Source organism: Polypterus senegalus, chromosome 5, assembly GCF_016835505.1.
Source record: "Polypterus senegalus isolate Bchr_013 chromosome 5, ASM1683550v1, whole genome shotgun sequence".
Taxonomy (NCBI): domain Eukaryota; kingdom Metazoa; phylum Chordata; class Cladistia; order Polypteriformes; family Polypteridae; genus Polypterus; species Polypterus senegalus.
In genome coordinates, this window is record NC_053158.1 from 153,603,376 (window position 1) to 153,630,563 (window position 27,188).

The 27,188-nt window shown below is 38.8% G+C and overlaps 1 protein-coding gene and 1 long non-coding RNA gene across 2 annotated transcripts in view; one reads left to right on the top strand and one right to left on the bottom strand.

Annotated features, from left to right (window-relative positions):
• LOC120529598 overlaps window positions 1-12,165 on the bottom strand; it is a 51,751-nt gene extending 39,586 nt beyond the window's left edge. The window contains exons 1-2 of the long non-coding RNA XR_005633773.1: window positions 11,908-12,165; window positions 10,246-10,332 (exon numbers count right to left, since the gene is read on the bottom strand). This is a non-coding gene — a long non-coding RNA (uncharacterized LOC120529598). The remainder of the gene's footprint in view (window positions 1-10,245; window positions 10,333-11,907) is intronic.
• A 10,720-nt stretch (window positions 12,166-22,885) lies between these two features.
• oxsr1b (oxidative stress responsive kinase 1b) overlaps window positions 22,886-27,188 on the top strand; it is a 245,389-nt gene continuing 241,086 nt past the window's right edge. Inside the window, exon 1 of the mRNA XM_039753524.1 lies at window positions 22,886-23,154. Within this exon, the coding sequence (XP_039609458.1) occupies window positions 23,085-23,154 (70 nt within the window). The 5' untranslated portion in view covers window positions 22,886-23,084. The remainder of the gene's footprint in view (window positions 23,155-27,188) is intronic.

A 27,188-nucleotide genomic window follows, 5' to 3' on the forward strand; every position in this document is an offset into this window, starting at 1 on the left:
TCCAGCCTCATTGGGCCACATGTTCTGAGCGTCCACCAAATTAGCAACATTTTGGACAAAAATCTTTGCATGCCTATCAGACTGCCTTGGTGTCACAGTCACTCCTAACCCAGCTGTGTTTGTTGTACTCCCAGACAGCCTTAAATTGGAGGACAAACAAACTGTAATTTCCTTTACTACGCTACTAGCACATAGACTTATCTTGCTCAACTGGAAGAATCCCACCCAACCACTCTTAAGTCAGTGGGTAACCAATGTTCTAACGCTACTTGAAGCTGGAAAGATCAAATTCTCACTCAGTGGATCTGTTCGAAACTTTTTAAAAATATGGCAGGATCGAATTAATAACATTTTAGAATAAGCTTCCATTTCAGGGAAAAGGATACCCTTCTTTTCTTGCTCCTTTTATAGAGTAGCTTCGGTTGCTGGCTTCTCTCTCTCTCTCTCTCTCTTTCGGATGGGGGCTGAATTTTGCTTTGATTTGTTAAATTTGTATTGACTGTATACAATATTATTTGTTTCAAATTAAAATTAACAAAAATATAAAAAAAGAAAAGTGCTGACCTGTGGTGTGTTCACCAGTTGTGTAACGTTAGATTAGTGAAGGGACGGCCGCAAAACCGCACACTCTCAGTGGTTACTAAAACTTCAGTCAACATGTCAGGAAAAAACAAAGAGAATCTGCCTAGGATTCTGTCTTGTTGCTGTTGACACAAATACATCCTAGCGTTGTCAGCAAACAGTAATTTAGCTTGATAATACGGTCCCTTTTAAAAGTATTAGAACAGCGATTTACAATGAAGACATTTGGGTTGGAGATCAACAGATGAACATGAGGCGAGAATTCAGAATTCCAGCTTTAGTTTCCTGGTATTGACTTTTTAGATATATTCCACAATATTGAAGAGAGCACTTTTTGTAGCAGACCACCCAATTTTTTATCTTCTATTTTTATTTTTAAATATTTTTTTGGTAATGCTGTTTGCACTATTAAAGAATGCAGTGCCCATAATTTGACAAATTAAAGGTAAGACAAGATTAACTTAAACATCAAGAAAATGAATATACAGTGTCCTCTATAATGTTTAAGACATCGTTTCCTTGATTAACCCCTCTGCTCCAAAGATTAAAATTACAAATCAAACAATTCAGACGTGATTAAGGTGCACATTGCAGACTTTAGTTTAAAGGTATTCCATACATTTTAGTCATACCATGTAGAAATTATAACAAAGGGAGACACAATGGGCAGTCAGAAAATTGAGAGTACACCTTATGAGAAGGATTTAGGAGTCATAGTGGACTCTACGCTATCAACTTCCCGACAGTGTTCAGAAGCCATTAAGAACGCTAACAGAATGTTAGGTTATATAGTACGATGTGTGTAGTACAAGACCATGGAGGTTATGCTCAAGCTTTATAATGCACTGGTGAGGCCTCATCTTGAGTACTGTGTGCAGTTTTGGTCTCCAGGCTACAAAAAGGACATAGCAGCACTAGAAAAGGTCCAGAGAAGAGCGACTAGGCTGATTCCAGGGCTACGGGGGTTGAATTATGAGGAAAGATTAAAAGAGCTGAGCCTTTACAGTTTAAGAAAAAGAAGATTAAGAGGAGACATGATTGAAGTGTTTAAAATTATGAAAGGAATTAGTACAGTGGATCGAGACTGGTATTTTAAAATGAGTTCATCAAGAACACGGGGACACAGTTGGAAACTTGTTAAGGGTAAATTTCGCACAAACATTAGGAAGTTTTTCTTTACACAAAGAATGATAGACACTTGGAATAAGCTATCAAGTAGTGTGGTAGACAGCAAGACGTTAGGGACTTTCAAAACTCGACTTGATGTTTTCTTGGAAGAAATAAGTGGATAGGACTGGCGAGCTTTGTTGGGCTGAATGGCCTGTTCTCGTCTAGAGTGTTCTAATGTTCTAATCTCCTTGTGACACTGAATCTGGTCCAGTCCTAATAACGAGGCCAAAAACATATAAAGAACATATGGACTCTGCTAACATCCCTGAATATTCGCCTGCCAACTCCTAAATGCAAATCCTTTACAATTTCTGCTGCTTACACATACATTTGTTCTCTGAGACTTTCATCCTGTTCCTCCATTCATGTTGGGCAGGAGAGAGACTGGCAGCCTAGTTGGAATGTTACTAAGGTATACCAGGGGGTATGCATCCTTACAGGTAGAAGGAATTCCTGACAGTATTAGGTGTATACATCCATTAGGTGCTTCAGCTGCTGGTTTGTATTGAACTTCATTTTTGTATTGTTTACCTGGAAATCTTAATTTGGTGTAAGGATTCATGATGGCTCCAGCTCCTCATGACCCTGAAATAGTCTGAGAAGATTTCAAAGCGGATGGGTGCTGTTTCACACAACTTTTTATTTCTTTCACACTTTATCTTCTTTTCAGCAGCTCTTTCACGAATGACAGTTAAGAAAGTTGCCTGCATTTCATGTCTTCCATCCTCCACCTACACGGCTTAACTTGGATTGCCACTCTGCTTCCTCACCCACAATTATGGCCCTCATCTCCCTGCCTTGTCTTTGCTCTTCCTCCATCCATCTGCTTTGTTTGTTCTTCCCAATAATGGACATCTTGTAATTTTGCATTATTCAGATTACCATTAATCCTTTGCTGGCCTTCTTCTTTAAAACATCTGCTTAATCATTTTTAGTATCTCTGTTTTAATTCTCTCTTAATGTTTGTTTTTAATATTTTGTTTTTAGTCCTGCTTCTTTTTTAACTGTACAGCGCTTCGGTCAGTTGTAATGCTGTGCTTTTAAGCGCTCAACAAATAAAATGGTATGGTATGGTATTTGCTTGGCGAACATGTGTCAACAGCAGCAGCTCATCTCAGGTCCCCTGAGGCAGAGCAGGCTCTGAGAGACTGCTTTGGAACAACGGACTGGGATATCTTGCAGGGATCACATAGTGAGAAAATTGAGGAAGTTGTTGACTGCACTACTGACTACATCAACTTCTTTATGGACATTGTAGTTCCAGTAAGAACAGTACGCTGCTATGCTAACAACAAGCCATGGATTACAAGTGACATCAAGGGCCTTTTGAACCAGAAGAAAAGGGCTTTTAAAGGTGGTGATCAGCATGAGCTCAAGCACGTGCAGAAGGAAATCCGAGTCCAGCTCAGGGCAGCGAAGGAGAAGTACAGGAGAATGGAAAGCTGGAGCAGATGTTGCAGAATAACAGTATGAAGGAAGTGTAGGATGGGATGAAGATCATCACTGGCTGCAGCTCGAAGCGGGGTGACACCATCAAGAGAGACATGGAGAAAGCAAACCAGATGAACAACCTCTTTAACAGGTTTGAACACCCTAACCCACTCTCACCTCAGAGTACTGCACCCTCCACCCTTCTGCTGATACCAGCATAGGAAAGAGTTTCCCCCCACCCACAATTACAGCAGTCCAGGTAAGTAGAGAGCAGAGGACACTTCGTGCCAGCAAAGCAGTGGGTCCAGATGGAGTATTGCCACGACTGCTGAAGGCCTGTGCTTTGGAGCTGAAGAGTCCAATACAGCGCATCTTCAACCTGATCCTGGAACAGGGTAGAGTCCAGAGGCTTTGGAAAACATCTTGCATCACCCCAATCCCAAAGGTATCACGTCCTAGTGAGCTGAATGACTTCTGGCCTGTTGATCTGACGTCACATGTGATGAAGACCATGGAGCGGCTGCTGCTTCACCACCTGAGGCCACAGGTCCGCCACGCCCTTGACCCTCTGCAGTTCGCATACCAGGAGAAGGTGGGAGCGGAGGATGCCATCATCTATATGCTACACCGATCCCTCTCCCACTTGGACAGAGGCAGTGGTACTGTAAGAATTATGTTTCTGGACTTCTCTAGCACCTTCAGCACCATCCAACCTCTGCTCCTTAGGGACAAGCTGACAGAGATGGGAGTAGATTCATACCTGGTGGCATGGATCGTGGACTATCTTACAGACAGACCTCAGTATGTGCGTCTTGGGAACTGCAGGTCTGACATTGTGGTCAGCAACATAGGAGCACCGCAGGGAACTGTACTTTCTTCGGTCTTGTTCGGCCTATATACATTGGACTTCCAATACAACTCGGAGTCCTGCCACGTGCAAAAGTTCACTGATGACACTGCTATCATGGGCTGCATCAGGAGTGGGCAGGAGGAGGAGTATAGGAAGCTAATCAAAGACTTTGTTAAATGGTGCAACTCAAACCACCTACAACTGAACACCAGCAAAACCAAGGAGCTGGTGGTGGATTTTAGGAGGCCTAGGCCCCTCATGGACCCTGTGATCATCAGAGGTGACTGTGTGCAGAGGGTACAGACCTATAAATACCTGGGAGTGCAGCTGGATGATAAATTGGACTGGACTGCCAATACTGATACTCTGTGCAAGAGAGGACAGAGCTGACTATACTTCCTTAGAAGGCTGGCGTCCTTCAACATCTGCAATAGGATTCTGCAGATGTTCTATCATACAGTTGTGGCGAGCGCCCTCTTCTACACGGTGGTGTGCTGGGGAGGCAGCATAAAGAAGAAGGACGCCTCACGCCTGGACAAACTGGTGAGGAAGGCAGGCTTTATTGTAGACATGGAACTGGACAGTTTGACATCCGTAGCAGAGCAACGGGCACTGAGCAGGCTCCTGTTAATCATGGAGAATCCACTGCATCCACTGAACAGTATCATCTCCAGACAGAGGAGCAGCTTCAGCAACAGACTGCTGTCACTGTTCTGCTCCACTGACAGACTGAGGAGATCGTTCCTCCCCAACACTATGTGACTCTTCAATTCCACCCGGGGGGGTAAACACTAACATTACACAAAGTTATTGTCTGTTTTACCTGCATTTTTATCAATCTTTAATTTAATATTGTTTTTTATCAGTATGCTGCTGCTGGAGTATGTGAATTTCCCCTTGGGATTAATAAAGTATCTATCATCTGCAGTCAAATTATTGGCACCCCTGGAATTTTCCCAGAAAATGCACAATTTCTATCAGAAAATTGTTGCAATTACAAATGTTTTGGTATACACGTTTATTTCCTTTATGTACTTTGGAACAACACAAAAAAACAGAGAATAAAAGCCAAATCTGACATAATTTCACACAAAACTCAAAAACTGGGCTGGACAAAATTATTGGCACCTTCAACTTAATATTTGGTTGCACGCTCTTTGGAAAAAATAACTGAAATCAAGCGCTTCCTAAAACCATCAACAAGCTTGTGACACCTCTCAACTGTAATTTCCGACCACTCTTTTTTTTGCAAACTGCTCAAGGTCTCTCAGATTTGAAGGGCGCCTTCTCCCAACAGCAATTTTCAGATCTCTCCATAAGTGTTCAATCAGATTTAGATCCGGGCTCATTGCTGGCCACTTCAGAACTCTCCAGCGCTTTGTCTTCAACCATTTCTGGGTGCTTTTAGAGGTATGTTTGGGGTCATTGTCCTGCTGGATCACCCATGACCTCTGACGCAGACCCAGCTTTCTGACACTGGGCCCTACATTGCACCCCAATATCTTTTGGTAGTGTTCAGATTTCATGATGACTTGCACACAGTCAAGGCATCCAGTGCTAGAAGCAACAAAACATCTCCAAAACATCTTACAACCTCCACCATGTTTGACTGTAGGTACTGTGTCCTTTTCTTCGTAGGCCTCATTCTGTTTTCTGTAAATAGTTGAATGATGAGCTTTACCAAAAAGCTCGACCTTGGTCTCATCTGTCCACAAGACGTTCACCCAGAAGGATTTTGGCTTCCTCAAGTACATTTTGGCAAAATCCAGTCTGGCTTTTTTATGTTTCTGTGTCAGCAGTGGGGTCATTCTGGCTCTCCTCCCATAGCGTTTCATTTCATTCAGATGTCGACGGATAGTTTGAGCTGACACTGCTGCGCCCTGAGTCTGCAGAACAGCTTGAATATGTTTTGAAGTTGATTGGGGCTGTTTATCCACCATTCGGACTGTCCTTCGTTGCAATCTTTTATCAATTTTTCTCTTCCATCCACTTCCAGGGAGATTAGCTACAGTGCCATGTGTTGTGAACTTCTTGATTATGTTGCGCACAGTGGACAAAGGAACATGAAGATCTCTGGAGATGGACTTGTAGCCTTGAGATTGTTGATATTTTTCCACAATTTGTGTTCTCAAAACCTCATACAATTCTCTGCTCTTCTTTCTGTTCTCCATGCTTACTGTGGCACACTCAGACACACAACAGAAAGGTTGAGTCAACGTTTCTCAATTAAAATTCTCCATTTTTACTGGCTTCAGGTGTGATCACTATATTGCCAGCACCTGTTTCTTGCCACAGGCGAGTTCAAACCACCACCATATGCTTGAAATAAAACGATTTACCCACAATTTTGAAAAGGCGCCAATAATTTTGTCCGGCCCTTTTGTGGAGTTCTGTGTGACATGATGTCAGATTTGGCTTTTTTTCTCTGTTTTTTTATGTTGTTCCAATGCACATAAAGGAAACAAACAAGTATATACCAAAACATTTTTAATTGCAACAATTTTCTGAGAGAAATGGTGCATTCTCTGGGAAAATTCCAGGGGTGCTGATAATTTCGGCCATGAGTCTGTCTATCTATCTATCTATCTATCTATCTATCTATCTATCTATCTATCTATCTATCTATCTATCTATCTATCTATCTATCTATCTATCTATCTATCTATCTATCTATCTATCTATCTATGTCATGTTCTCATTTTGTATTCAGTATTTCTCAAAAATGAGTGTCTGATTTTATAGTAAATCCTCCTACTTGTGACAGTCACACGGTAATTTAAATAGACATGGCCTAATTGTGAATGGATTCAAAGATAGTGATATACACTTTAAAATGTAGCTGCATCCTAAACATGGAGTTACACAATCAACAACTTGGTAACATTTATTTTGCTTTGAAGCCACAAACTGCAATCAGCAGTGGGAGCTTTCACCCACCCAAAAATTCCACTTAATCTCAAACAGCTGATGTTAAGCAAAACAACTGTCAGACTAAACTATTTCTACAGAATAGGTGCATCACTAGGCAAAAACAGAAGGCAATTACCATTTTAACTTTAAGAATGTCAAATACATACTCTACGTGTCTGTGGAGTTCTGCCATCCCTTCCAGTCTGATCAAGGCTAACCTCAGATTCTGTCAGTTTGGCTCCAATGACATGATGTTCTTTATCACAATGATGGGACACGGTAGGCTGGCGCCCTGCCCGGGGTTTGTTTCCTGCCTTGCACCCTGTGTTGGCTGGGATTGGCTCCAGCAGACCCCCGTGACCCTGTAATTAGGATATAGTGTGTTGGATAATGGATGGATCAATGGATGTTGTCAATTATAAAGTACCTAGTGTTGCCCAAGTATATTTGTGTAATTGGGTAGCCTTTCTTAGTGTTATGTTTACCCCCGGAAAAATTAGTCAAAACGGTTGTATTTATTTCAAATGGAAAATGTGTTATTATGTGTAAGAGAAGCTTGTAAATATCAAAACATCAATGCAAATACAGTAGGGAAAGGTATGTAAAATGTCCACTGCTGTATTGATGTAGATTTTAGTATGTCCTTTGTGTGAGTCTCCAACACACAGCCAACTTCACAAATACGACAGTAAAAGTGTGTGTTTTTTCTGTTGCTTACACATGAGAGATAATAATGAAAGTGCCTGATTCACTCGATTGGCACCCCTTGAAGGCTATCACAACACAAGGCTTAGTGACTTCCAGAGTTCTCCTGACAAGAACAACAGTTGCTGCATTGCAAACAGTGTGTTTTTCTTGTCTTTCTACCTGATCGTAATCATTCTGTCTTTTTGCCATGCATCCACTTGCACCACAGTGAACCTTACAGGCATATCATGGCAATTTGGTGCATAGTGCAATGTGCATTAGTGTCATTGTCTGCGTCAACGTCTCAAGACCAGTTCTCATTGTCATCACTATCACGTGATTAATCTAATGGTTCAGTTTCAGTTTGCTCTAAAACTGACTTTACAGCTTCTCATTTACATGCATAAGCATTGTAGTGTTAAGGGGGAAGAGTAATGATTATCCAGGGCCCACCATGGGAGTTGCTGGAAGCCTGGAATGAAGTTTGCTTTTAAGAGGAAGGGGCCAATGTATAGGGCCCAGAGTTCTGTGCTACACCCTTGTTCACATGCCATTGTGTTTTAGTTTAAGGCCCCACCCCTCATGAATATTTATGAGCTACTTTAGAGTGTGGCAAAATGCATAGAAATCAAGTACTTCAGAACAGGTAATCCACTTGACGTCAAGCATTTTCGAGTCTGGCCAGGAAAAGCTTGGGTGGCTGCTGGAAGAGGTATTGGTGAGGCCAGCAAGGGAGTGCTTACCTTGTGGTCTGAATGTGGATCCCAATGCCCCAGGGAACTGACACATACACTGTGCTGTAAAAATGGCACTGTGCTGTAAAAATGGCACTGTCCTCCGAACAAGACATAAAATCGAGGTCCTGACTCTCTGTGGTCATAAAAGATCTCTGGCCATCTTTTGTAAACATTAAGGCATATCCTGATGACCTGGTTAAATTGCCCACCACGGACTGATGATTCTGGGCTCCTAATCATTCCCTGTCTATGTTTGGCTATCTCTCTCTCACCCTTCATCATGTAACATCTAATGTGTGGTGAAGTGTACTGGCACAAAATGGCTGGTGTTGCATCATGCAAGTAGATGCTGAATATTAGTAGCAACTGAAGTGTCACCCCATTCACTATGTAAAGCGCTTTGAGTAGTCAGAAGAGTGCTAAATAAATGTAAAGAATTATTATTCATGATTTTTGCAGAATACTGTTAGTTTATCCTCTAGATGGCAGCAGAATACTGTCCCGAGAGTTATTTGGGCTTGACACTGTAAAGCAGATCATTAAATGTCACCCCAAGTCTGACTTGGGCTTAATCATACTTGCATAGAATTCTGAGCGTGAGTCATGCTAGAGGTTAATGCCGAGGAGGTTAAGGATAAGAAAGAAAATGCTTAATGTTTTTACTGGCTGAAATGCTAGTGTCCTATTCGTTATCTAAATTAACTCTTTGGTAAATATCAACTAGTAAGTTGCCCTATTTAAATCTAAATGAGCATGCATTCCATATGTTGAAGGGTACAAACCTCCAAAACAAGCATGAGCTGAAGATGGCAAAATTAGAGGCTTGGCAGAGCATCACCAGAGAAGATCCTCAGCACCTGGTGATGTCTAAGAATCGCAGACTTTAAGCAGTCATTGCATGCAAGTGATATGCAACAAAGTTTTAAATATGACTGCTTTAATATACCTACCATTACTATGTCCCAAACATTACAGTGCCCTGAAATGGGGGGACCACATATAAAAAGTGTTGTGATTTCTACATGTATGCAAATACTCTTAAATTCAAGTCTGCATTGTGCACTTTCATCATGCCTAAATTGTTTGATTTGTAGTTTTAAACTGTGTAGCAGAGAGGTAAATCGAGGAATAATGTGTCTTTGTCCCAGAAATTATGTAACAAATCAGAAAAGCATCTAGATAAAAATTAACAGGGAAAGAAAAAATTCTTTTTTCGTAAATTCATAAATTCAACATGGTTAAAACAACCCATAAGGAGACAAAAATTAAATACTCGTTTGCTTTTCAAAAGAAAATTCTATCAGCGTTTTAGTATAACATTTTGACATGAAGCACAGATGAAACAACCACAAGTCTGTACAGAGAACCCCATTTTGAGAAACACTGGCTTAGAATGCCCTTTTGTCTTTATTGTGTATGTTAGGCGTGACACTGACTCACCAGGTGTGGTGCACTGACTGCATATTACACTCAACTGAAACCCCTTGAATACAGACTGCTGGCTTTATTGAACTAATCATGTGACTTCAAAAACCAATGGGGTGCACCAGTGATGATTTAGGTGTGTCCCATTAAAGGGGATCAATTATTTTGTAATTCATTTCAAATATAACTATAACATTAAAAATGTCTTTTACTGTTGATCAATATCAAAAAAGTCATATTAGATCCATTGTGATTCAATGTTATATAACAATAAAATGTCAAAACTTCCAGTGGGGCGAATACTTAATTTATGCATTTAATATTTTATTCTTTGACTCAGTGCTCTATTGCTTTTAATTTAGCGAAAACAATTAAAACCTGGAAATTTCTCTAATATACAGTAGTTATTACTGACCTTGCTAAATATTAGCAATGAACCATGAGAAAGCTTACTTTGGCTGGCTGTTTACTTCCTGATTACACATGCAATTTATCTTGGCAATCATAGCAGTTTTCATGATGCCCAACGTTCAAGAAGAACTTTTGTTAAAGAAAAAAGAAAAAAAAATCAGTTTATTAACACACATAACATTTATACTTTGATTACTGAGGAAATTGTCTTTAAGCTATGCCCTGCACAGACTTCTTTACACAACTGAAGTGAGTACTTTTTATTTCAGATGCTGAGCAAGCACTTCACTGGCCTTCCTCTGGTCCCTAAATAAATGACTTATAAATACTGTTTGTTAGATTAAACCAACTTTTTGAATCTTTATTAGTTATTTCATATTTCTTTATGACACCTCAAACAATATAGTTTGAAAACCCAATTTGGTGTGTTAGCAGACTGAAATTTAACTAGTGAGTAACACAAAACTCTGCTCTGCATTAATACAGTGTACATTTCCACAGCACACCACCAGGTGGCAGTCAAATACTGATGTAAGTCCTCACATTTTAAAACCTGTAGTTTTCACAATTAACTGTTAACTTGGAGAACTGAAATTGGCTTACATTGTATTTTTACTAAAAAATATTTCCTAACCCAGACATGACTACCAATGCCAATCTATACCAATCAATAATGCTGACTTTGTTTAACAGGCATTCTACAGTACCTGACCATGTACAAACAACAATCATGCAAAGGAACATCCTTCCATCCATCCATTATCCATCCCGAACACGTGGAGAAAATTAAATACAAACCAGGCCATTAGAAGAATGCCATAATAGCTCCCCAGGGAGTAGGTATAAGGTGCTAGAATCCTGCTTATAGGAGTTTCAGTCGCTCAGTTTTTCACAGTGCACTGCCAATTCGTTATAATATCTTTTAAAGGTTTCATGAAGCACCCAGGAACATTGCAAACAATGCACTGGTGTGCAGAGTTAAATCACGCTGAACACTACCAACTATGTAACACTTTAAAGAAAAGCGTAGCTTCACCGAGTAATAGGTGGTGCAGTTGTTAAGGTTGCTGCCTTACAGCTCCAATGACCTAGAATTGTTTCCCTGCTAGATCTGTGCATTCTTCCAATATTTTTGTGGGTTTTCTCCACATTTAAAGGATATCAGTTATTTTTTGGCTCCCAATATGAATAAGTGGGCGATGCCTTTGCTAATGTCCTTTCCAGGGCTGCTTTGTGCTTTCATTTTGATAATGAAGCTCTCACTTTCTACACTCCAGAAATGAAACTAGCAGGTTTAAAAACACATGGTTGGATCTTTCGATATCGATGTAAATTTTGGGATCAAAAGAACTTTATGGATCAACCCTGTGAGAGCGTTTAGATGAAAAGGGTCTGTTAACAGCAAAGCTTTTGAACAAAATGTAATGTTTTTCCAATTTGTATCAAACAATAAGACAAGCACATGGTGTTTTACATGTCATGTACAGAAATGACTGCCCTTCACAGAAGGATTCAGTAAAAAGTATCATGTTTGCTCCTAAAACTGCACTTGTGGGATGGAGGAGCTGTCACAAAAAATAATGATAAATGTGTGAAAAAGAATGGAGTAACAGAACTGGCCAAAAAATAAATCCAGAATTAAATAAGAAAAATACATATATAAACAACTAGGGTGGAACTTAAATGAGATAAAGAATCACTCACCTTCATGCAGCAATACCCAGGCTGTGAAGATTGTGAAGAATGTCACATTTTTGAGGAACCACTATTTGAAGCTGTATAACATAGGAAGATCATTAGAGCTTTTATAGTCATTAAAACTCACCAGAGGCTTCTTTTCTGAAAAGATAAAGCAATTTGGAGTGTCACAGGAAGCAATGATTTTTCCAGAGGTTTATTACTGGAAGTATTTTGATCTTGTCCTTTACAGTTTGTTATGGAAATTTCTCTGTTGAGGACAAGGAAAATAGTGTTTACAACTTATAATAGCAATGATCTCTGCCTCCCCACTTTCGAGTCACTTTATATATTAAAACGAAAGCATAAAGTGATTAAAATCTTACCTGAACCATCACACCACACCCTGCTCACCCTCTGTTCACTCTCCATCTACTGTATCTGGTAAAGAGCTTAAGTCACTCATGACCATCACTGTTGGATTTCAGTAATCCAGGGGTTTTAATAAATTAAAATAATCAATAATCAATCAACACCATAGTAAGGAGTTAAAATGAACAGTAGAATTTCTGTGTACTTTAGTACACCCTCTATCCGGTCCTGTATAAATTGTATTCCATTTCAAATCCACCTTTCCTGTCTACAAACCCTTGAGCACATTAATTCCACACAGCCTATTTGACCTTTAGCTAATAATTCTCTATTTAAATATCTCTGCTATGAATTTTGTAAGTGGATCACTCCAAAATAGTTTCTACAGTGTCTGCTTGATTTCCTGATTTTGACACAGACTAAAATCGTAAAACTGTAATAACAGACTAAGTAGAACCTGCACTGTTCTTATCTTCCTGGCTACATGCAATCAGTCATTTTGTTGGTGAATTAATTTAACTTCAGCCAGTTAGCTTTTGACGTTCCATAATGTTCTGCTTGTATTTGTGTTTTACCCTTTCAATGTATTCATGTCCCACTCTGCTGTATGATTCACTTGCATATCCTTACCAGCCAAATGGGTGACATCACCCTTAAGATCACATTGGCTATGAACACTCTCAATGATATCACATGGTATAACAACTAGAACATGTGCCAACTTCCATACCATACCGTTGTCTAAGCTTGCTTTTGGAATCAGTAAACAACACATGAAACATTTTCACCAACCCTACTAACTCTTCCTGTCTTCAACTGTGATCAGCCTATAAACTCAATCATCCTTCATAGTACCCTGATGGCTGAATTGCACATTCAAATCAGTTTATTGTTATGATCTACTCTTCATTGAAGGCAGGCTCAGAACACATGCACAGACTGATGAAAATCACATATTTGTGCTGTAGTCAGGACATCCTTCCATCACCTAGGAAATATTGATTTAGCAGGTAAGTCCAAATGTATGTTTAACTTCCTCTTCCTGCTGCTGTCTCTAGAGCACATCATGCTGCATGAGCCACAAGACCCACCTCATATGGTGATTTTGTAGAAAATGTTGCCCCCATTGTATTTAAAGCTTATAACAAAGATCCTTGTATATTTAGGCTTCTTATTGACAGTATGGTCTATTCACTAAAACTTTGAAATATAAACCAAACAGTTGCTGCTTCAATATGTGCTTTGTTTGACCCTAAAGAAATCTTTTAATCTTACAGTTCCAGGTATATAAATATGCAAGAGATTGGTTTACTTAAGAGCATAAGAGAACATGTCACTTACTCAGATATAAGGGGTTAGCTGAAATACAGAGGGCACTATTAGTTAGTCAAAAACCACATAGCTGTTACCAACTAATGGCCATGTAAAAACCCATATGACCCTTACTTAATGGAAAGATACTGTGGGCTGTTATTTAAACTACACATTGTGCTAGGTACCTCAAACGTGGAGGAAAACATTGTTCCTAGTCATTTAACATACAGTGCATCCGGAAAGTATTCGCAGCGCATCACTTTTTCCACATTTTGTTATGTTACAGCCTTATTCCAAAATGGATTAAATTAATTTTTTTTCCTCAAAATTCTACGCACAACATCCCATAATGGCAACGTGAAAAAGTTTACTTAAGGTTTTTGCAAATTTATTAAAAATAAAAAAACTGAGAAAGCACATGTAGATAAGTATTCACAGCCTTTGCCATGAAGCTCAAAATTGAGCTCAGGTGTATCCTGTTTCCCCTGATCATCCTTGAGATGTTTCTGCAGCTTAATTGGAGTCCACCTGTGGTAAATTCAGTTGATTGGACATGATTTGGAAAGGCACACACCTGTCTATATAAGGTCCCACAGTTGACAGTTCATGTCAGAGCACAAACCAAGCATGAAGTCAAAGGAATTGTCTGTAGACCTCCGAGACAGGATTGTCTCGAGGCACAAATCTGGGGAAGGTTACAGAAAAATTTCTGCTGCTTTGAAGGTCCCAATGAGCACAGTGGCCTCCATCATCCGTATGTGGAAGAAGTTCGAAACCACCAGGACTCTTCCTAGATCGGGCCGGCCATCTAAACTGAGTGGTCGGAGCAGAAAGGCCTTAGTCAGGGAGGTGACCAAGAACCCGATGGTCACTCTGTCAGAGCTCTAGAGGTCCTCTGTGGAGAGAGGAGAAACTTCCAGAAGGACAACCATCTCTGCAGTAATCCACCAATCAGGCCTGTATGGTAGAGAGACCAGACGGAAGCCACTCCTTAGTAAAAGGCACATGGCAGCCTGCCTGGAGTTTGCCAAAAGGCACCTGAAGGACTCTCAGACCATGAGAAACAAAATTCTCTGGTCAGATGAGACAAAGATTGAACTCTTTGATATGAATGCCAGGCATCACTCATCACAAGGCCAATACCATCCCTACAGTGAAGCATGGTGGTGGCAGCATCATGTTGTGGGGATGTTTTTCATTGGCAGGAACTGGGAGAGTAGTCAGGATAAAGGGAAAGATGACTACAGCCATGAACAGAGATATCCTGGATGAAAACCTGCTCCAGAGCGCATCTTTCAGCATGACAACGACTCTAAGCACACAGCCAAGATATCAAAGGAGTGGCTTCAGGACAACTCTGTGAATGTCCTTGAGTGGCCCAGCCAGAGCCCAGACTTGAATCTGATTGAACATCTCTGGAGAGATCTTAAAATGGATGTGCACCGACTTCCCATCCAACCTGATGGAGCTTGAGAGGTGCTGCAAAGCGGAATGGGCGAAACTGGCCAAGGATAGGTGTGCCAAGCTTGTGGCATCATATTCAATGGTGCATCGACAAAGTATTGAGCAAAGGCTGTGAATACTTATGTACATGCGATTTCTCAGTTTTTTTATTTTTAATAAATTTGCAAAAACCTCAAGTAAACTTTTTTCACGTTGTCATTATGGGGTGTTGTGTGTAGAATTCTGAGGAAAAAAATGAATTTAATCCATTTTGGAATAAGGCTGTAAAATAGCAAAATGTGGAAAAAGTGATGCGCTGTGAATACTTTCCGGATGCACTGTATATTGTGAGACAAATGATGAATCTGTAGATGGTATAATATTGTAGAATCAAATATTCTAAGTGCCTCCCAAATGTGGCATCTGATGTAACAGTTCTATAAAGGGAAGGCTTGGCTTGTTGACATATTCTCATTAAAACAACTGTGTGTTAACTATTATACAGTACTAATCCAAGCTCCAGCAGTCAGATTCTGCCTCCCAGATGGCTGTTGCCCGTTTGGTATTTGCACATCCTTCACATATCTGTTTGGGCTTTCCTAAAACATGCAGGTTGGCTTAAATGGCAACTCTAAAGTGACCCATTATAAGTGAGTGTAAGCAAGTGGATTCCTGACATGTGCTCAATGCTGTGTCAAAAAAATAGATAGGAACACAAAGTAAACAGACTAATTATTTATTACCTGCCAAATGAAACAAATGCCTTGGTTAATCAAACAATGAACTTCTCTTCTCCTGCACACAAGAACATTTTCATAAACCATGAATGTGTGACACATTTTATGATACACCATTGTTACATCTTTTCCTAATATAAAAATACAGATATTTTTTACACAATTATGATGTTTTAGTCTTAAGTAACATTATAGAAGGCAGAGACCACATACCCAAACTCACACTTGGCCAGTCTAGAGTTGTCAGTAATGTAGCATACACATTTTCGGGGATCAGCAGAAAAACCTGTGCAGACAATGGAAAAAATGTGCAGGCAGAATTAGTTTCTAAATGATGTCTGGAAACACTGGATTCATGCCTGCCACTGCGCCACCATGTCTCTAGGCTGTGATGACATAGTCCCATAATTAAGACTCACATAGGAACAGGAAAGTAAGGAAACCTCTCTTTAAATATAGTTTGTACAATAGTAGGCCTACCAAATAAGTGTTTGAAGTACTTAGTTACGATCACAACCAATCTGAGCATTCTTCAGATTTCCAAAGACACTTCAGAATTATTACATGTCTCAGACAAGAAAATATGCTACCTCAGTTGACACTGGAAGAAATTACATTTAATAAGTTGCAACGAAGGCATAACAGCTGGAATAGAAAGTCTGAGCTTTTTCTGAACCTACTTATTTCAGTTCATAGCTGCTGGAAGCTGGAACTTATCCCAGTAGCATCTGACATAAAGCAGAAATCAGTCCTGGACGGGACATCATTAAACTGCAGGGCACCTTCATGCATACACAAACATTCTCCCATACAGAGCCAGTTTTTGGGATATACTGGGATCAATATCCACAGGGATACAGGAACAAACTTTATGTAGACAGTGGCCATGGCAGGTCTTGGTGCTGTGAGGCAGCAACACAAAGCAACTTTCCTAGAGAACAATTTTTACTTATTTATGGAGCAGTATCAAGTTTACTATGGCACTACCACAACTAGCTTGACACTTCATACAGCTCACCTCAGGGACTCCTAACCACCCTGCCATATCACTAAAGGAAAATGTCACTCTTTATTACTTTAAATTTGAAAAAAATAAATTAATTTAGTGTGAAACAAGTTAAATAATTTTGCAGCATTTGGTAGACTTTCATCAGTTCTGTCCTTGGCTACTGTTCTTCTTCTTAAAGCAGTTAAAGTAATTATTAACATATTGTTATCTTTTTACTTATCTAAATTGTTGGGGAAGGAGAATTTAAAGGTGACTATTGCACAATGTATTCATAATGTAACTGGGAGTGGTTTATGGACATAGTATGTTTATATTGTATTGTACTGATATTTTGAAACATTTCAAATTTTCATGAAAAAGATTCATTGATGTAAACGCCAGTAACCACTGTAAACATCAAGGACCAATATTTGTCTAGAAAAATGATGAATGTAGCCTGTTTTAGGAAGTAAGTTTGTGCATTACAAATAATTCATGACCTAAACACTTTCCTTACCTGACCATAATTGTGAACTGTGCAATCTTCTGTAAGCAAAATAATCCAGTTTGTTAAGAGATGGACTAAAAACGTTGAATCTAAAATACTGCATTCGAACAATACTGTTTGAACTGTTTTCTAATATTAAAAATATTTTTTCATATTTTATTTATTCTATTTCAACCTATCCCAGAGTTTTCCAAATCAAGGTAGAAATGGTCCCTGACCTTGAATTAAAGCTTATCAAAGGGTTGTCTTGTTTATTCACTATTTGTAGAATAATTACTATAGTAATTATAGTATCAATTAAACTTGTATACCTGAAGTATGTTTAGGGCAATATAAAAGCATGTTCAGCTATTTCAGTCTGCCATTCACAATGTAAAAGTAGGAAACGTCTTTAATGGCATTGTCTTCATGTTTTGTTTTGATTACGTCCACAATGCAATACACGGCACAGATTTTTCACAAAAGAATGTCTTTTCGCGTTGTACATTTGAATGTAATATATCAAACATTTACTATGTGCAAACTGAAATTGCATGATATGTTATGACACTAAAACAAGTTGCAAAAGACAAATTTAACTAAGCATTCTTACATACACAATATTAAATGTGTTAGAATTTCCCATATAATTTGCTGCTTGAAGTCTGTGCAATTTTTAAACTTCAAATCTAAGTGAATGTATGGTTAAATAAAAAAAAGATATCACTTGCACATTAGCTGTGAATACTGCAAACCTAATGCTGCTATCTTGAACATTTTAGAAGCGTGTTCTTATTTATTCCTTTGGTGGGGACAGATTTTTTTAGATATATAAAATGAGCATTTTCCATTTCATTGTTTGGTCTCTCATTTCTGTATCATTATTTATTGAAAAAATCATCAAGAGTTTTTGGCTTACAGGTATTTGGCCTTATACCTTTCTTAAATAGGTTTCATCATCATGTTTTTGTTTTTCTTAATTTTAAGTGTACAAGGAGCCTCACAACCTCCAGAGACCCAATTTCTAAGGCAAGGTGAAGTTATCTTTAATATTTTTCAACAATGACAGTTTAATTTGCTGAATGAAGTAAGCTACAGTTAGATAACAAAAATATCAGAAGTTACAGTAAAAGAGAGAAAAATGCATGTGAAAAGACAAAAAACAGGACTCCTATTTAGACTTAATATGCAGGGAAATTTCATTCCTTCACTTTGATCTAATCTATTACTGTTCTTTTTTGATTTACACCTTACAGTTAAACACCTAATTTTTGAATGTACAAATGATCACTTGTCTTGTATTGTTTTTATTTCAGCACCACTCTGGGTTGAGTTTGCAAGTTCTTCCTGAGGATTTGTTTCTGGGTAATCAAAGAAGTGCATGTTAGGTTATCTTAAAAACATTCAAAAACAATGTATTAAGGTCTTACTTTTTTCATGCTTTTCCCAAGTGTAAAATGAACATTGTCAATTAACTAGTTTATTAATATACTCTGCTGCAAGTCTCAAAACTCCATAATTTAGTATTAGCTTTCATTGCGTTAACTTTCGTCAATGCATCGGCTGGGTGTGTAGTCTGTATAGAGCAGAGATTCCCCAGTTTAATCCCAGGGGACCACTGTGGCTGTGGATTTTCATTTAAAACAATTTCAAAAATACAAGGTTCAGTCTTACTACTAAATGATCAAATTGTTTAAATATAAATTGGTTTTCTTCTCTTATTTTGCATTCAGAAATATGTGATATTATATTCACATATAAACATAAATTCAGAACTTGCATTTTTTTTGCCATGTCATGAAATGTTAAATTTATTTTACCATATTCTTTTTGTTTCACCATTTCCTATGGAGTTTACTCTCTTAATTTTATCTAAATATTGGCAATTAGTGATGAGCTGTACAGACACAGGAGCAAAGGACACTGAATGCAGTGAAGCAGCTACTTCAGTATAAAATTCACTTGTGAGCTAATTAATAAGAAAATTCTTACATGAGGATCATAAAAGAGAGTAAAATCTTAAAAAGTAATAAAAAGAACATTAACTAATGTGACACATGCCGATTCCTGATATATTCCATCCATCCATCATCCAACCTGCTATATCCTAACTACAGGGTCAGGGTGCGCGCGCACACACACACACACTAAGCACACACACACACCAAGCACACACTAGGGACAATTTAGGATCGCCAATGCACCTAACCTGCATGTCTTTGGACTGTGGGAGAAAATCGGAGTACCCGAAGGAAACAAACACAGACACGGGGAGAACATGCAAACTCCACGCAGGGTGGACCTGGGAAGCGAACCCGGGTCTCCTAACTGTGAGGCAGCAGCACTACCCACTGCTCCACCATACCGCCCCTTCTTGATATATTCTCTTAAAAAAATCAGAAAACCCATTTTGTAATTTTTGGTATCAAACAAAAATAACAGCTTGTTTAATAAAGGCAGGAGTCCAGATTAAAGCAGAATGCGGTTGGGATGAACACATGCAGCTTATAGAGGCCCACAGGACTGAATTTGAGGACAATTTAATTAAGCATTTTATTACTAATTAGTACACGCATGTAACATTTAAGTCTACTTTAACATTCAGGGTCATTTGCACCTGTGCCTGCACTGCTCAGCACTCATTGTCAGTGTTTGGATAAAATTTAAGGAGCACTCTCCACACAAAAGAGGTAGAATGAAGTAAAATGGCAAAAGGAAGTTAAGTGACTAAATCTATGACAAAAAAAACACAAGTCTAAATTTCTTCCTAATGTAAACATCATAGATTTGATAGATAGATAGATAGATAGATAGATAGATAGATAGATAGATAGATAGATAGATAGATAGATATACTTTTATACTTTATTTCACCCCAAAGGGGAAATTAAAACTTTATAGAAACTTAAGAAACACATACACCTATTTGAAAAATTATACATATTTTATCCTCTTTAATAAAACCCCTGTGTGTGTCCAGGTTTCCGTGTGTCTTCAGGTGAAGTACGCATGCGCAGGGCCGCGCATCGCACAGTGCGTCGCCCATGAGCACCGCACCGTGGACGAACACACACTGGAAGCTGGGCACACAGTGAATGGCCTAGCCACCGGCCCCACATGATAAGCAAATGAAGGACATCATAGCTGGGGAGAGTGCTGATTAGGTAGTCGCGACCGCGCACATAAAATCCGTTGCTGGGGAGACGCCATACATACAATAATCAGCTGCACGCCACCACAGATTAAAATACTTGCTGGGGAACTGCACAGTACTTGCTGGGGAGACACCACAGGCACGATTATCAGCTGCACGCCACACATTACATCAGTTGCTGGGGACACTCTGCTGACTGCCCACTGTTGTGACAGAAAATTAAAGTCATATTACGGACATCAAAGCCAGTATTACTGTCACAGAAAATTACAGGCATTTTACGGAAATACAAACCAGTATCACTGGGAGAGAAAATTAAAGGCACACAATACAGGGACACATATTACAGCCACATACAAGCCAGTATTACTGTAAGAGAAAATATTATGGATGTATCGACTAACAACATGTCACCCAAAAAGAAAAAGGACACGTCAAGTACGACAAAAGACACAATCAAATCCTATATAAACAACATCTCCTGGAAGAACGGTCAGCTCAACAAGTAAACATCAGCAAAAGAAAGGCTGAAAGACAAAGAAAAATACGAGCAAATAGATCGATTGAAGAAAAAGAAAATGACCGTCAGAAAAACGCTAAAAGAGAAAGACTCAGAAGAGCAAACCTTAGAAAAAGTTGTCATTTATTTGCCAGAAACACTATTCAGCCACTGTCAGTTATATGTTGCATTATCAAGAGTTAGAAGTTTTCTAGATGCGGTTGTCAAGGTTGTAGATGATCCTGAACAAGGCAAACTGTTGCCAAACTCAGACAGAATATTTACAACAAATGTCGTCTATAATGAAATTTTATAGAAACATTAAATGAGGTAAAAAAAATAGAATTTTTTTCCTAAACATCTTCTTCAGATATTGTGTATTACAGATTGTTACAAAGTTTTACACTAAGGCAATATTAATTATGCTTACTGTATTGTCATATACGTTTCTATTTTATTTTTATTATTATCTTACTTTAGGCTTCATGCAAAAATATTTTTGACAAAAAAATGAAGACAACAAACATAATGAGGTCAAGATCCCTTGCCATTTAATATAGACTGTTCCTAATGTTTATGCACTACTGTTCTAGCGCCCGTTACTGTAACGGGCTTAATGTCTAGAATATGTATATTTTAGTAATTAGTGAAACCGGTTGGAAAGAAAGTCTGTAATAACAGTGGTACACCAGGGCTGAACTTGGGAAACCCTGCAATAGAGGACTACTGCCCAGGACAGGTCCGATTCCTGCCCTCATCTTGAAGCTGCTAAGATGAGTCTAGTTTTCCGAGGCCCTAAATTAGATGGGTGCATTTACAACATTAGGTGTACGGGTGAAATCGTCAGACAGGACACACTGATTCAAAGCGGGGTAATTTAAAGACTTGATACGAGAAAAGCAAAGCTCCACACAGGTTATGTTGTAATTAACAAAAATGACATTTTTCAGCTTTAACCGAAAAATGTTCGTTTCTTGAGGCTACAAATGTTAAGGTAATTAGTTTCGCTGTAAAAAGGGTATACAGTACTAAGCAATTTTCATCCACAATAACTGAATCCACCTTTGTGGAACATAATCGTTTTAAAAAAATTACTCAATGCAGTGTATTTAAGTACTGTAAACATCTGAGCAAAATGAACATTCTGACATGCAAACGATGATTTGAATTTGATACAATATTGGCAAACGAAAACCTATGCTAATACATCACTACACTGACATACGTTATACTGTACTGTCAAAGAATACCCGCCTTTCTCCTACAATAATCCAACGCAGAATACCAAAATTCCTTTATGCTGCTGTTGACTGATTGAACAACAACCAATCAGTAATTCTCTAATATTGTGTACAAAACGGATGTTTGCCAGCTCATACAAAAAACACACCCATTGACCTGAAATAGGCGGGGACTGTGTCCTCACACCAAAGCTACGATTGGTCGAGACCAGTACTGTGAGTAAGGCACACTTGAACTTCGCCATTGAAAAGGTGGAGCCGTTTTATTGTGCAGGATGAATTGAAATTGTATACCTATTACAAATATTCAGAAAAGTATTGTGCATTTAGCATAGTAAATTACTGTTCACTGAGTACAAACTCGTCTGATTACGCCACTTCTTGTCACTTTTGAATTTCTTTTACAGAGCAGACCAATCCTTCTTTTTACGATGTTCCCGTTTAAATATAAACCAACCCATAGATTAAAATGATTTAATTATTTATTTAAAATACGAATTTATTTTTTTTTCACAACGCTTATGATTTTTAGACAGAAGGGTAGTGGTCCATGTCCAATTTAAATAACTGTGCTCTTACTTTTTGAAAGTAAATGGTTTTATTTTATACTCCCGCAGCTATCACTTCATCTGCACTACGCTGTTCGAAGTGGTCCTTAATATATCCTTTTGACACACTCAATATGGCCGCTTCTGGCTTCAGGTTACGTTAAGCTGCGTGGAAACGTTTTCAGCGTGGTGGGCGGGGCTGCTCCGGTTAGTGGCAAAGTTTGGGAATTGATAGTTGGTGGGGAGCTGTGAAAGATTGCAAACGAGCGAGCGAGGGAGGAAGGAAGGAAGAAGGGAGGGTGGTAGGTGGGGGAGTGTCTCTCTGTTCCGCCTTGGAATTTAAATCTACGGGATCGTATTTGAAGACGGGGATCTCCTCGGTGTTACTACAGCTCTGCATTTCACGCCCCAGACGAAAGCCATGTCCGAGGAGCTCGCTTCTCTGCCCTGGTCCATCAATAAAGATGACTACGAGCTGCAGGAGGTGATAGGTGAGTGTGCAGCGTGGTGTGCTTTGTGCGGCTGCTAATCGGACAAGGCTTTTTCACTTATGACAACTTTGTGTTTTGACGTGGTGTTACCGGCTTTGGTTGAGCTTCTGGTGGCTGCGTTTATACTGTAGTGTTAGAATGCCGATCTCACTGTGAATTGTACAGTTAACCGGTCCACAAGATCGGCGCTTGCCGGTGGCGTTATTGGAGTTGAGGGGTGGGTGGTGCACAGAAGGCCCGTGGAGCTGCGCTTCCCCGCACACTGACAGTCTTACACGCTGCAAAGAGGTGGGTGTGCAAGAGGGTGACAGAGTGAGTAAGGCCTTTTTGCCCTACAGCAACTTGAAAGTGGCCCGACCGCTTAGCCTGCTATCGCATGTGCATAGCCGCTTAGGAACTGTCTGCCCGTGTGCCTTGCACCAAAGGAGAGTCAGTAGCATCGGAGACTATTTAAGCTCAGTCCTAAGTGCTTTGGCTGTGCGTGTACATGCGGTGTCAAGAATTCACTGGCCCTTTCTTGCGTCTGTCAGTTTCTGGGGATAGACAGCCTAACACCGTGTCGCATCATTCCTCTTTTCAATGTAATAGAAGAATATCAAACCGCTTGTGAATGAGTCACCCATAGCTGCTTTCATATGATTTACAGATTGTTGCTTCATATTGTAACATTAGAAGGAGTTAAAAGTTTTTTATTGTTCTTGTCTGGGACATTTCTCAAGAATTCCATATCCAAAGCCCCTTCATTGATTCCGGTTTTATGAAAAAGGATAGTGTTGGTATGTGTACATGTCAAATACAATGGAAAAGTATAAAGAAAAGTGTAAACATCACACTGAATCAACTGCTGTCACTGATCATTGAAGTTATGCACCTCTCTGGAATGTAAGTCTTGTACAAAGGGTTCTTTTAATGCTGTTTGTTTCCACTGAGCTATTCGGTTCAGTTTGTTCATGATAACCTACCAGTTGTCAGTGAATGTGTACTCTAGATATTCTTCACTCCCAAACTCCGCAATGCTCCTTTCAGCCATGCCCACAGCCATACGTGAGTTTTTTTCTGTTCAGACAGGTCGACTTTCACTTGTCAGTTATGGTTAAAACTGTAGTATTGCCATTAACTCCTAAATACCCTGAACTATTTTCACCAATTTTTTTTAGGCAAGGATTTCAATTATTTATTGATGACTTGCTTAATGAACAGTATAGTTTTATAAGGTCATAATGTAAGAATGTTAGTTTATCCTGGTTTCTTCTTTCTCATCATTTACTTGTGGAAGTCTGAGGTGCATTCATTTCATGTTGTCCACCACTTCCATCCATATTTATTTTATCTTTCTTTATTGCCTCAACTACACAATCTATGATACAAAGTTTGTTTCGCTTAATTATTTCACTTGTCTAACCCTCCAGATCCAGTTACTCTTTACCTCATGACTTACTCTCGCTACACCAGTCCCTTCCTTCAACTGTACAGTTACGTTCCTCCTTAACCTTGAAGCTATGCATATTCATCTGGTCAATCTCTTTCCTTTCAGCTTTGTTTATTGTTCAAAATATATTGCTTACATTTTACCATCATAATCCATATACATGCTTCTCAAATGTTACATTTTTCTTTAGTACTGGAGGGGTTGGAAAATGGATGGATGGATGGAGTCTTCATTAGACATCAGTATGGAGGACAGCTTCTAGATTTTATTTTTGGAACATCTCACATTTGTTATTATCACCTAGTGTGCACCACTGGCCTCATTCATCTTGTCATTTTCTTCAAAACAATCCCAATGCCAATAACACTTTCTGCATCAGCATCTGTTAACCATCTTAGCCACTCCATGTGTCAATGAATAATTTCAAATATCCTCACCTTTTTATTAGAGTAATAGTTTTGAATTCCTCAAATAAATGATAAAATATTTTCAAATAAAGAGCTCTTAAAAATAGTGAGCTGTTGCAGTTAGCATCTCTGATGTCTTAAGATATCAGCATTAATCTGGTCATGCAAGAACAAGATAACTGTAGAGGTATGCTACACGTGGCTGGCTGGCTGGCTTGTTCTTGTCATTACATTTATTGTTAATAGTTATGTTTTTAAAATGATTGTTGGGAGTATGCTTAAAAAATCTGTAAATGGCTGATCTCCAAAAACTGGGTAAAGACTTGTAGTTAAATCCTCACAAGTGCAAAGTGCTCCTTGCAGTTTAAAATGGGGTTAAAGATAAATGCAGTACATGAGAGGCTAATCAACAGCAATCAAATTCTTAATTTACTAGTTATCTAGATCCAGAATTGCTGTGTTGTATTCTATATACAGATGCCATGAATAAGACTAGCAATTGTGAGGAAAAAATGCTATTTGTTTAGGTGGAGCCAATACTGCAGGGGTACTACATTCAATATTGCCTAGAGGTTAAAACTTTGGACCTGTCATTTTTAACCACAAACTTTCAGGTTCAGTCCTTGCCTCTGATTGACTTTTTCACAGTTGCACAAGCAATCAGTCTTTTTGTGCTAATGCACTTGTAATGTATACTTGAGAGTGACCTTTGTTAAAAGTGTCTTCTCATTACCTAATAATGATAATATAGCATAAAATGTGTGCAATTCTAATTGCATTTTAAAACAATCTGGTTAAGCCAAATGTAGCCCAAGACTTAATGGGGTAACTTAAGGCCATGCCATATTCCATGGCTTTCCTCCTGTTTTCAGTCGCACACGCCATTTACATAATCTTAGCAAGTTGGTGGCAGTTGCAGCATGTTCCCAAGACCTGCAGTTGTGTACTCGGACATACCCAGTGACTCAGGCCAACCTGTCTGCAACTTATTCCAACAAAATCAAATGGGTTTGATTATGACTTAAGTTGCAGGCATGGGCTTATGTGTTTGTGAGAGAGCCAACAACCAATGAGCATTCACCTGGAAGTACAATGCATGTGCCGCATCTACAAGGAATATTGACCTGTCTGTCTGATGTGGTATCTTTTACATACCATGACAAAATGGGATTAAAAGAAAAAAAAAAAGGGCAGTGATTATAGCTGAACTTGCTGCACCTTCAAAACCTGCTGGTTATACTTTAGAAATGTGAAACTGTGCTGGAAAATATTCAAGCAGTCATTTAATTTGACATACACTGTGATAACTAGTTGTTTAATCTGACATCCTGCAGCAACAAGATCAGCAACTGTAGCCGTCAAGTTTGACCAGAACTTGTGTAATGTGATGTCTGCTTTACAGGATGATGGAACTCAACTTCTCAAGACTTGGTTTAGAACACTTCGTTAATTTGTAATTTAATCCAACAGAGAGGATCTTAAAATACCTTTGTATATGATTCTTCATGCTGGAAGAAAAATGGATATGCTAATAATTATTGTGACATGCGGTTTCTGGTGAAAATATTAACTAGGGTGCCAGTGACTGTTAAGCTTAAAAATGCAGGAGACAGATCCTTATTTTTTTGGAGCCAAATATACCATACTTGATTTTTTTTTTCCAGTCAAGCTGTGACAAGTCCAGAGCCAGCCAAGGAGCAGTGACTTTCATCACGTAAACTCAACAATGTAACTGCAGATTGTGTTCAAGATTTCTACTCCTCCATGAAAATGTACTAATATGCTGTAACAATAAAATACTTTAAAAAGGACAAACCGTGAGACTGGAGAGACTTTCAAATTAAAAGTAACATTCGGCAAAGAACTTTATGTAGTACTGTTGTTGAAGAATATGACCCTTCACCTTACTTTGACTAATATTCATAAATCAAAAGAAAATATGGTTATAATTAACTTGTGTGCTTTAATTAAGCAGTTTATTTTTATACAAATTGGAGGGGAAAAGAAATATATATCTCATTTTTACAATTTTCCATTTTTTTAAAAATACAATTTACTGTGCCTTTTCTAAATTAATGTTGACATTGTAGTAACATTTCAGTTGACTTACGTTAATTAGAATTTAAAACAAGGACACTCATCTCTAAAAGCTGTGGAGAAAAATGTAACACAAAATTATTTAACCCTTTATGTTATAC